General features: G+C 41.2%; 1 protein-coding gene across 1 annotated transcript; it reads right to left on the bottom strand.

Annotated features, from left to right (window-relative positions):
- Window positions 1–374: 374 nt before the first annotated feature.
- LOC104950529 (monocarboxylate transporter 2-like) lies at window positions 375–7580 on the bottom strand (the record flags this gene model as incomplete). The annotated part of the gene is made up of 3 exons (XM_010777065.1): window positions 375–4470; window positions 5907–6707; window positions 7437–7580. Coding segments are annotated over 3 exons (1205 nt in total), but the record flags the coding sequence as incomplete, so codon positions are not given.
- Window positions 7581–12721: the final 5141 nt, after the last annotated feature.

Below are 12721 nucleotides of genomic sequence, written 5' to 3'. Positions count from 1 at the left end.
TTAGAGAGATCCGAAGCATAGTAACTATGTGCTGAGATGCATGTTGCACAATGTTATTTTTGAATCAAATGTGATTTTTTTCAACAACTAATTTGTATTTATTCATTTACTGTATTTCTGTGTACTCAAGCAATCTTTCTCTGCAGAAACCTCTATGTACAGAGCATAGCCCATAAAGATGAAAGTGCTTTAGATTATGCTCAGCATTGTGTAGTTGGGTGGTCAAACCATCTAGTATTATGAATGAAGTGTGTTATATTTGGTGCAAAAGTTTGCATTTGGTAAGTGTGTATGTAGTTTTGAGTGCAGTTCTTAATTTAGCTGGAGAAATGAGGTGTTTTGCACTTTGGGTGTGTGGTTTTGTGAATTGTGTTTAGTGTTCTGAGAAACTGAGCAATTTAAAAAAAAATGTGTGTTAGCAATCGAGAAAAACTGTAATACGACGTGAAGATTGAGCGCAGTGAACTTTATGTCAGAGGAGGGAAGACTTTAAACCGACAATAAGTAGGAAGGAAGGACACAACTTAACCTAAATGTAGTGTTTGCAACACAACACCATTGTACTGTTAATGGTCAATAAGGCACAGAGATGTCATCAACAGTCCTCCAGCCTCCTACATCTACACATGGATCAACCCCACATCTCATATCTGTATGGAAGGTAGTGTGTCCAAGGTTTAGCTTTGCAGATGTTGTTCGGATATAAAACACTTATTGGAGGCAGAGATGATCCCATTGGCTCGGGGGCAGAGTACAGCTACTTTAAAATGAGGGATTTCCAAATGGAGTTTTGAATTAAGAAAGCCTGGAATCAAAATCAGAAGCACATTTTCTTATCTAAACTATTTTTTTCCATTGCATTACCTTCAGGCCCACTACACATAATGCAGTCAAATCAAAGAGTGAAGTGAAGTGTCCTTTACTCTCTGCCTCGTATGAGTGTTTAAACACTGTGATAGCATGGAGTCCAACAGTACGTAACATCCATTTCATTTTCTGAACCTTTACATTCTGCTTATTGCTTCCATACACAAGGGGGAATAAACTATAACAGCCGGGGCATTTCCTACAGCTGACACTTCAGAACCCTCAAGCAACATTTCCTTTTTTTAAACACTTATGTGCACGTTTAATCCAAGAGGTCTTAAGCAAATCTCAAGATAAACTTTTTTTTAAATTGACATGAAAAGAAAGAAACCCAAAATAAACCAGTAAATGCTATATGGATTATAACTGATAAGGTTCTCTGTGCATGTCAACTCAATCACTCAAATGTATTTGGATGAAATCATTATTAGCATTTTCTTTAGTTCTTCAAATAAATACCAGAACACAGAGAAATGTGGTGTAAACAGAATACGTCAGGTAAAGGGAGGAGAACACCATCATTTCAAACATGGGTTATTTTCTGTATGCAGTGACGGTTCTCAACCGTTATGGCTTATATCATATTCAAATAAAACAGTAAGATAATGTGTGGAACGTATGGAAATAAATGGAGAGAGTTGAAATGTAATGGTAAACGCTTTAATTTCATCAAACCGTTACAAGGTGGTGTTTTGTTCCATTTGTATACCTCAACATATAAATAGCAAAAACACAGTGGACCCTCATCATGTGAGTGTGTACTGTTGGAAAGGAAGCCTCTCTTCCTTTGGTCTGTGTGGTTTGGACCCAGCAGGGGGCAGTGTTGCTCAGTAGAGAGCCTCAGTGAGAGGCACCCTGTACAGTGAGTCTGTGAAGTAAAGTAGTCCCTCTTTACACTAATGAAGCATACATGTTAACATTCATAACGTGTTATTCATGTTATTAATAACTAAAGCTAAGGAAGGTAAAGATATGGCAATATAAAAATACTGTCTAATATCGGTATGAAATGCAGGTGAACTGCAGGTGCATTATGGGACGCTGATTCTGAATAGCTAAGCTAACAGAGGAGAGCTGTGGTTGGCCCACAAGTTGCTGGAGCAACAGTCAGAAACAAGACTGGAAAACTCATTCCAGTTCAAAGCAAGCTCATAGAAGTCAACTACTTTGTTCAACTGAGAACAAACGTGTGCAAATCTTTCACAACCATCTTATTTACAATAAATGACAGATATTCTCAAACGATGTCTCCCTGATACCCTGAGTACCCAGCCTGACAAACAGCTGATCCTCAGTCAGACTCAGGTGAACACAGCACATGGTAACACAGCTGGACATCCATTTTCATTATTCTGGATACACATCTTTTCACAGCATAGAGAAGAGGGACAATAACATGTTTGTTCATCATTGCTTTGAAAATTACATTTGTTATTTAAATGTGTTTGGCTTTGTGAGGACATCTGAGACCCCATGTGGTCTGCGTCTGAGACCACAGCTGATGATGAAAACTGAACAACAGCAGGATGACATTTAGGAGACACGTGGAATGATAGAATATGTGACATTCATAGCAACAGGATATGCTCATCCAGTACATTCATCTGCACACAATACGATTGACAACACAGATCCATTAAGCATTCAGTTATTAGTGGCATCAGTAGCTCTCCTCCACATGGTTACACATGGTGTGTGTGTGTGTGTGTGAATTAGTCACAGAAAGTTACATTATCTCTAGCGTATGGACATCAACACTTAGACATGTGAGGAGCCAAATGGAGTGGACTACACTGATTTCATGTGAGTATTAAAGTTAATCACAGTCAAAAAACAGTCACATTTAACACAGATTTATCAGCTTCGTATAGTGTTCACTGTACAACCCCCCCCCCCCCCCCCCGCATTCTTTACATTGCATTTAAGACAATGCATCAGAATGGACTCACGCTGACCACATCATTTTATTTCCCTTTATGCCTGCATGTAAAACATGGGAAATGATATTGCTCATGGGCTCTATGTGAAGGGAAACCACTAATGCAGATGTTTTTTGGTCATTAACACCTTGGTAAGGCCCACAGAGGAAATTACATTCAACCGTAATTAGATTTATATAGATGCAGCATTTTAATAAAGTTGTTTAGGGTGAAGTATGGCTTTTTCTCTACATGTATACAAGTCAGCATGGAACACTAGATGACTCAAAGGAAGCTCTATATAAAGTATTAAAGTGGGTTACTGTGCAGGTCTCACTGCGCTACAATACGGTGATCAGGTGGGCAGCAGAATACATCTGCTGTTCTTTTTTGGAAGTGCACATTTTACAGCACCCAACTGCCATTTTAAACACAGTGCAATTATAGTTCTGAACACATTTTACGAGATAGATCAATCATTTCTGGTGCGCTGGGTTTGCCAGCGCTGCATTCACACTGCGAGATACGTAACTAAAGTCATGAGGAGATCAGACCTCCTAAGGAGCTGAACAAACAAGCACAATCAGCGGGGCCCCTACGGCCCCCCACGGTTGATGCTTAGAGAAAGGCCGTATTCATTATTTCATTCATTTTGAAATACAGTTCTTTACATTTTACTGTGATGTCAGTCTGATCTCCATTACCTGTGTGTACAATCCGTGCCTCTAACCGTCCACAATTTGACAAAAATGGTCAAAACCAAGTCACCTGCAGTGTGAATGCAGTTAGTAATTCCTGTTCACTGTTTTGATTTATTTAACCTTTTTCTTGTTAATCAAGATCTCAGCATGTTAAGAAGAAAACGGATCTCATTTTGATTCAGTTGGATGGTGACGCTGCATTCACGTGATATCGGAAGGAACAGTGGGAAGAAGGAATGGCGGCTGTGGCTACAGCTCAGAACATTTGATTAGGGACATATGGAGATACCTTAAAATAACCATACACAAACTGTAGCAGACCAAACTGCTCTGAAGCAGAGTCGATTGTCTGACTACGAGTTACATTTTCTCATAATTATCTGCCATTATTTGCTATGTTAGCTCGCAGTTGACACAATTTCAGAGTTCCCACAGACACTATAATCATACATCCTGACTGTAACTGCTACTAGGTTACACGTTTCTGTGTGGTTAATATTTATCTTATAGTCACAGCTATTGCTCCTTGACAAACATATATAACGTCTCACAGCCTCCTACAACACAGTTGTTGTTGTTTGGCAGTTAGTTCTAGAAGTGCAGAGGACCCCGAATAGAGCCAGGTGGAACACAGAGGCCCCTCCTGGCTGGGAGCTCAGTTTGATCGTAGTGGAGGGTGAGGACGTCACGGAGGTGAGGTAACTGTTGGCAGAGCAGAAGGGTTTAGATGTTGGTTTCCTGCTGCATAGGTTCATCGCCCTTCTTCTCATTCTGGGCTTCCCTGTCAGCCTCCTTCTGACCCGGAGCTTTGTCCGGATCTTCCGTCTCAGTCCGTTTGTACATCTCTGCTGCCTTCCGCTCACGGTCCAAGAGTCTGTAGTTAATGAAGTTCCCAATGAAGAGCCAAACACTGGCCAAAATCACCACCACCCCGCAGCAAAAATACATGTACTTGTAGTTTTTAGTGACATCCACCAGTTTCCCTGCAAGACACACAAAGTTTAAAAAATGTTAAAGTATCTGCTCATTTATAAAATCTTAAGGCATTGCCAAGTAGAAAAAACATGTACAAATGTCAAGTATTATACATTATAGTAATTACTAGTAATATAAATGAGTAAAGAACTAGTTGTTTACATTAAAAATATGATTTCAATAGAACCTGAATCACAATTTCCATGCAGCAAAATTAATCCATGCAAGTCTTTTTGGTCAACTTCCATTAACTTTGACAAATGATGCTGATAATGCTGACCTTTGAAGGAGCAAAGAGGCGTGGAGCCTAAAGCTGCAGATGTGTTTTACTGTGTATCATGTCAATACAAGAGAGGCTACCATATCTTAAAGGGCCCATGTCATGCTTTTCTGGTTATTACCCGTCCCCTTGTGTGTTATGAAGGTTTTTCTGCATGTAAACGGTCTGCAGAGTCACAAACCCTCAAAGTACACCCTGTAGCGAGTAAAACTCTAACACAGAAAAAGACCTGTCTATGCTGCCCCAGAACGCCTCGTTGGAGATTTCTCTTTTTCCATTGTTTGCTTCCTGGGTTCAGTGACGTGTGAATACCCAANTCAACAACAAATGACCAGATTGGCCCAAATGGACCAATCCGCGGAGCACCTCACACACCAGGATCCCTTGGCTAACTAACAGGGAGTCCCCATTGACTTGCATCGAGCTCCCTGAACGCTGGTAATAGACGAGTTGGGATCGTGGAGAAATGCTCTCCGCAGACCCATTCTCACAACGTTATCAACCTTTTTCTTACTCAATATCAAGCCACACTTATTGTTTTTACTTCGGCTGTGAGTGTTTGTGTGTGCTCAGGATGAGTTTAGCTTGTTCTCGAAGCAGCGGCGAGCAGCAACGAGCCTCGCAACGTCCCGACCAATCAGAGCACACTGTGCTCACAGGGAGGGGGGGGCAGGAGCTCCAACAAGCCATTTAGGACAGAGAGTGAATACACATACTATACAGAGATGCTGTATGAGAAACCAATGTGAGTTTGGAACATTGAATAATTTAAATCTATTCTAGTAGACCTCAACAATGGAATCATGATCAGTTGAAATGGCCATGACATGGGACCTTTAATAACTGTATTGTAATCAACTTATATTCTACCCCCTCTGTCAGAGTATATCTCTTCCATAGAAAGATTGCAGTCAGTAATGACTTAAAGGAAGTGGAACAAATATGTTTTGTCTGAAAAGCTGTGTGAACATATTGAGCAGTTATCTTACCCTTTGCCAACTAGCTTCTGCAAATGGTCAGTACCAAGCTGCCAAGACCACTGTGCCTTTCTGGTGTGACGAGGCCTGAATATTGTTGTGAACTGACTCTAAACCAGAATGGCTAAGGACTAGGGCAGTACAAATCCTATATGTTGAAATATGCTTTCAGACAGACATATCTTACCTGCTAGAGGGGGACCAATGAGGACTGGGCAGCACTCCATGATGGTGGTGAGTCCCACAGCACTGGAGAACCGCTGAGGCCCCACCAGGTCCATGAGTGTTTCAAACAGCACTGAACTGACCATGCCAAAAGCAAAGCCGAAGAACATGGCATACACCACCAGGCCGGTGTAGCTCTCCACCAGGGGGCAGAGGATGTGGCAGACCCCATTGAACAGCACAGCAAAGCTGAAGAAGTACTGGATCCTGGGCCGGACCCAGCGAGAGTTGGCCAGCAGCCCCATGGAAGGCCGGGCAAACATGTCCACAAAAGCCAGAATTGAGAGCAGGAAGGCAGCCGAGTACTCGTCCACGCCCATGTCCTTAGCGAAGGCCGTGAGGAATACAATGGGTGCGAAGAAGCCCAGGAACATGATGATGTTTCCTGACAGGTAGATGAGGAAGCCACGGTGCTTGAAGAGTGACAGGTCCAGGTACTTGTTGACCGTTTCCCAGGCGGTCCGCTTCTCTTTTGTTGTGGTGGTGATGGCGATCTCTTCGCTCTTCTTGATCTTGCCGGGCGGCGGTCCGAGAGGCCTCATGAGGGAGCCGGCCACACAGCAGTTCAACACCAGCCCCCCCAGGATCAGGAAGCTGCCCCTCCAGCCAAACTGGTTGAAGAGGTACTGGTTGAGAGGAGCCAGGGTGCTAAGGAACACCGGACTGCCCGTCATTGCCAGCCCGTTGGCAATGGGGCGATTCTTCAAGAAGTATTTTCCGATCATGGTCAGAGCCGGCTGCAGGTTGAAGGCTAGTCCGAGTCCTGTGAGGAGAGAGGACAGAAGTGACTTGTAACAATTATTATTTAACTGTTACATACCAATGTCTAAGAGCACTGTAATCAGAAATGTATTTAATTTACCTTAATGAGAAACCCATTTTTAAATCACAAACTCAACAACATTAGACAGAGGTATGAATAGTATAATTGCAACCTGTTGAGGAGAAAAACAGAAAAACAATCACTGAGAAGCTCTGAGCTACTGGCTTTAGGAGCAAGCTACCGACACTCGTAAGTTATTGTCGTGTTTTCAGCATGCTGCCATGCTAGTTTGCACTTAGCTACAATATATAGCCTCATAGAATAGTTAGCATGACTGTAGACTCTTGGTCTTGTTAAACCAGAGAGCCAATCTCAGTTTTACTAATATGGATAAATATTAATTGGAAATAGCAATGCTAAACTTTGCTATAACATTAAAAGTCAATCTGAGAGTTTTTTTTATTATGGTATGTTTTTCCCAATGATGTAATCAAGGGCCCACCGGAGGCTGACATTCGTCGTCTCAAATGCGGTGCAATCAAATCTCTGCGTATTTCTCTATATTAATATTGAATAAATGTAGTTCTTGTAAGGCCTTCCTATCAGAAACGGAAATGGAACAATCAAAGCATATGTCCTTCCTTCAACAACAACTTTATTTTTAACCTGCTGCTTAGAAGGCTCATCAAATGAACTCAAATTGGACTTAAGTGGATAAGCTGGACTTACCACCGATAACTCCGATGCAGATGTAGAGCTGCACCACGCTGTTGCAGAAGGAGGCTGAGATCAGGCCAATGGAAGTAAGGCACCCCCCCAACATGACGATGGGCCTGCAGCCATACGTGTTGACCAGTATGCTGCTGATGGGACCTGGAACAAGGGAACACATGAAATGACCCACACATGTCAGTTGTTTACAGTGGACAGGATGAGTGAAAGTGAGCGCATAATGACTTAATCTGGTTAGTGCTGCACGGAGCCCAGCTGCTATTAATAGAAACAACTGAGCGGTTCCATTTTTAAACATGGCACTCCCATCCTCTCGTGCCAAATCAATTTAAGAGAAGCAGCTGACGGAGGGAAGAATGACAAAATACTTCCATATGGAGTCAGTTCTCTTTAATATATTGTCTTTTTTAATCATACGGTGTCGGAAAAAAAGGGTCACCAGGTAATATTGTATTCTCACGATGTGGAGAACCTTGATGTTTTTATTCAGGCAGCAGCAGCGCTGTGGCAGAGGTCTGTCGCTCACAGGCAGGACAGATCTTAAATCAGGTTAATGATGTTGTGACTGTACCGCCAGTTTAATTACATTATCTAAATCACTTAATAAGAAGTGAAAACAAAGTTCAAAGATAATATAATTAGCCAAACTGTCAATCGTAGAACAGACATTTGGTTGTGCACTGTGAACACTTTGACATACTGTACAGCACAATAGTTGTTTGACACACTTTTACTATGCATTAATCTGTAGCGGTTGTAATGTTTGCTACGATCTGTAATGAACATACAGTATGTGCTTCATGTATTCTATTGTACATTTTCATGTGAAGAAAATGTGGTTTTGAATGAAGCGGGATGTATTGAACCTATTTGAACTGATTGGTTAAATCAACATTCATTGATCTTCTTGGCCACTCAAACTGTACTGGGTGCTACGGCCTTCCACCAAATCCCATGAATAATTCCGTTATTCTGCTGACAGACTAACTGATGTGAAAACATGAGCTGCTTGAGGTTCCTCTCCCATACGGACTCATCTGTATTCTCAGTTCTCTTTGGGAATGTTGTTCAGTCTTCCGAGAAGCCAATATGTTACTGGGAGGTGGGGGGGAAGGTTTGTTTTATTCCTGACATCCTCAATATGTTTTACATTTTTAAATTACAAATGTTTACTGAATTTTAGCGATAAGAGCCAGAGACGATTTTTTAAATTGTTTTCAATTTATATCCGCTTATAAAACATCTGATCAATGTATTTACAGCTTAGACACTTGGTATATTACATTGAATGAATAGCGTTGCTGGAAACCAGTTTTTAGGAGTCTGCATCTCAGTTGGCACTGTCTCCTAGCTGAATTGTAAGAACATGAGGGACTAAATCGATTAGGAAGAGGGAAGTAAAAGTAATAAAATGTTATGTTTTTTTTTTTTTATACTAAGTACCAGCCAGAATAAGTTTATATTTTTCAAAAAGCCAATGGGTGAGAAGTCATAAGACTTCATTTGCTGTGCATGAATCTTTTTGACCTTGAGGACTTATTTCCCTCCCCAGCAGTGATCAGTATTCTCCAGGGGTTCGCTGGGACCTGAATTGGCCGCAATGAGGAAGCCTGGAGCCTGCACATTACCTCCTTTGTAGAATGGCTTATCTTCTACTGGCCAGACGCAGGGTGGACTTCATTACACAGCGGACAAAACCCCAAACTAAATATAACCACCTAGATGATCCCAAAAAGGAGTGACACATATAGAAATGTATCCAGGACCCTTTAATGTGAGCAGAGAGGCCGGGCAGCTCGGGGGGGAAGAGAGGACGCTGTATCCATCACATTTCAAACAGGATTAAAGAGAGGAGTGGAAGCAAACAACTTCTGAATTTGTTCTGCTGCAAGAGGACACACATGGGCTTCTGAAGGGAGTGTCTGACTGCCCATTGCACATATATCTCAAAGACATCAAGCAGCATACAGCCAGTTCATTTATGTGGTAAAAGTGTATCCAAGGTCAAGTTTAGAGAATGTTTACAGAGGGACCAAAGTGAAGGAAAGCGTGACATTGCTAGTTCGATATCCCAGACTGACAAAGAAGTTACCACCACTGTGGAGCACTTCAGCTAGGTAATTTCCACTGTAGCTGCGGGGCCATCAGATCAGAATGCTGCCAAACATGACGTCAACGAGGGCAGCAAGAGCGACTAAAAAAATATAAAACATCAATATCTTTACACCATACTGAAAGAGGCTAACACTGCCAGAAGGAATGAGGGGAACTGCTGGTGATGATTCTCTGTGGATTTGTCACAGATACCCTTTTCCACCAAACCGGTTCCAGTTCAGCTCCGAGCTGATGCTCTTTGAGTTTCAACCTGTTCTACTTTTTGGCCCCAGTTGTGTTTCCACCGCCCCGAGCCTGACTGGTGCTGCGTCATGACATCTCGTCACTCATTTTCTCAGCAACGCCGCTCACAATAACAACAATGGGGGAGTGCGTCGGGTCGATGCTCGTGTTGCTTTTAATAATACGAAGCCAGATTCAATTGTATAACTACTTCTCTAATGTAAAAGTCTTTTCCAGAGTGCATTAGTTCATTATTTACAGATGTGGTTCAGACCGCTGCAGTGCGGCTCGTCCACCGGAGTTTAGCCTACCTTTTAGTCACGGCAGCTGTAAAGTATTCACTGTCTGACTGTCACACAAGCGGCTGACGCATATTCGCCCCCCCATAAGTGGATGTGTGTCAGTATGAATGGACAGTGTTTGGCATCACAACGCCCTTATTAAAGCTTTTGCAACAAACCTAACTTAAGCTTTTCAGTTTATAGAAAACAAGACTTAATGATGCCGGGCTATTGTGCTACTGTTAGCCAATAGAAATGCAGGTTACTAATTGTTTAGTGTTATGCAACATCGCAAACTTTACAACAAGTGCGAACATCCACAACCTGAATCATCCCCACAGAGAGTTTCTGTGGATTTACTAAATACTGCAGTCTATGTGGATATATACAGTCTATGTTCAAACCTCTGCTAGCTGGAGCCACACAGTGACAGGACTTACCAGCAGCAAACTTTGACCCTGAGACTCTGACAGTGTTAATGCTGCTCCTCTGACAAGGTGTCGTTAGGGATAGGGTTAGGGTAAGATCAGGGAATATTGGTGTAGCATGTTTATATTGTATGTAGGGAACAAGAGTATTACCACCAATTATTTAGGAAAGGCTTAGCATTGACTATACCATGATTACATAAGATACCAGGAACAATCACTCCGTTACTTTAAACACTAAAGATTATTCTGTCCTAGTTGTTTCAGCTGATGATTATATCAGAATTATTATTATTATTTATTTTTGTAACAAACATTGATTTTATTTATCAGACAAAATGTAGCTTATTATATTGTGAGGACAATGGACTGTGTGTGGCAAACTATTATTACTCTCCGTAACCCCTTAGTCAGAATTATTTTTTAAACTTTACTTAATCGCTTCTTTGGTCCAAGGTGATATCTTGAAATGTCTTGTTCTGTCAGCCTGAAGATATTCACTATAATATGATCTAAAAACATTAAACAAGCTGAAAAAACTAAATATTTAAAAAGGTATTTTCTGTCATTCAAGCAATTTTCTTGAAGGATTAATAGGCTATCAATCGATCAGTCCACTAGTTCTTAGCTGTATGTGTTGTCGTGTTGACTGAATGAATGTAACGTGGGTGTGTTTTCCCGCTGTCCAACCCAAGGTCAAGTCTTTCTCTTTTTTTTTGTGGATTAGTGACACTGATCCTTAAACACGTCATGGCAGCGCGCTGACCGCCTGCTGCTGATGTAACTCTGTAATGGACCGCAGAGCTGAAGCATGCCCAGCCCTGTTTTATCACAGTGTGTTATCACTTGGAGTTTACTGCCTTATACCAGATTCATTTCTTAAATGTTTCAGAACAAAGAGTACAGGTGTTCCCTCTTTGACACAGTAACACAGTATTATAACGACATTTGTTTTCATTAAGGATTTCTGTTTTTTGGTCGGCAATTTATTTGCATTGTCGCTCGGGCAACACAACGAGAGGGTGCGTGTGTTAGGCTCAGTCATGGATTTGACCTTTTTTGCTTTTGGTTTCAAAAGCTAGAAACAAGATTGTATTTTATTCTGAGTTAATCCAATGTTGGCAGGTGTCGAGACATGGTTATCATGTTGCTCATTCTCAGGCACCTTCCAGTAATGACTGCGCACACACACAGCGGGGGGGGGCGGCGGGTAAAAGGCGTCACACATCCAAACAGTGATTGCTTCATCAGCGTAAGAGTAGAACAAGAGAGCAGATATTTAATGAATAGCCCATGAGTGCAATCGATATCAACGCTTACACTCTAAAAACGAATTCAGGCGACCTTTCACCTCCACTTAATTAAATGCATGGTTGCAAGATAAAAATGTGAGTTAATTGATTTAGATAAACATTTTAAGTTGCAAACATTAATTTATAAGTTGTGTTGATGTAATAATCTTGGTAATTACATCAACTTAATATTGTGTGTAATTTGAACTCTGATTTCTGCGCTAATTGTCTTAAAACTAAATTCAAGTTGTAGTAAGTAATGCAATTGGCTTGATAACTTAATTGTTCTACACCTTGAGTTAAGGATTTCAAGTCCACTCCCACTTAACATGCCTGGACAAATTACCACAGTTAAGACAAATAGAAATATACAAAGGACATTTTAAGGTGAGTGTCATCTTTTGTCATTCAATTACAGCAGATAGCCTTGTAGTTGCACTGTATAGGCAAATTGCTGTTTGACCAAAATTAGCAGCCTTTGAACTGTGAATAGTTCTGTGAGAGGATACAAAGTAGTAGAGGCTACTGTGAGAGTAAACATACTTTGGTTACTATTGTGATATCGCTTTTTATTAAAAATGAATCTCGGTGAAGCAGATCAAGGAAATGCTTCTTGAGGTAGGATAATTATTTAGAGTTGTCATTGAAATGCATGTTGTTGGCAGTCACCCATTCAGAACATATTAATTTAGGCAATTTCCCTTTTTTGCCTTTTTCAAAAATAGCACAATACAATTGAAGTACGCAAAGAACTATAGCCTTCCGCTGCCTTGTCGTGTGCCTTGGAGAAAAGGAAGAGGACCTTTTTCAAGGAGTTTAGCGACGTAATTAAAAATCTTGAAATAAAATCAAATCCATGGGCACAGTGTAAAAACACAGGACAAAAGCACCGCTCTCTGTCAGTTACATTTTGAAGCATATTGCACTTTTGGCCACACCCCAAT

Source organism: Notothenia coriiceps, unplaced genomic scaffold (genome assembly GCF_000735185.1).
Source record: "Notothenia coriiceps isolate Sejong01 unplaced genomic scaffold, NC01 NC01_scaffold00017728, whole genome shotgun sequence".
NCBI lineage: Eukaryota > Metazoa > Chordata > Actinopteri > Perciformes > Nototheniidae > Notothenia > Notothenia coriiceps.
This window is presented reverse-complemented; position numbering and strand designations above follow the sequence as displayed.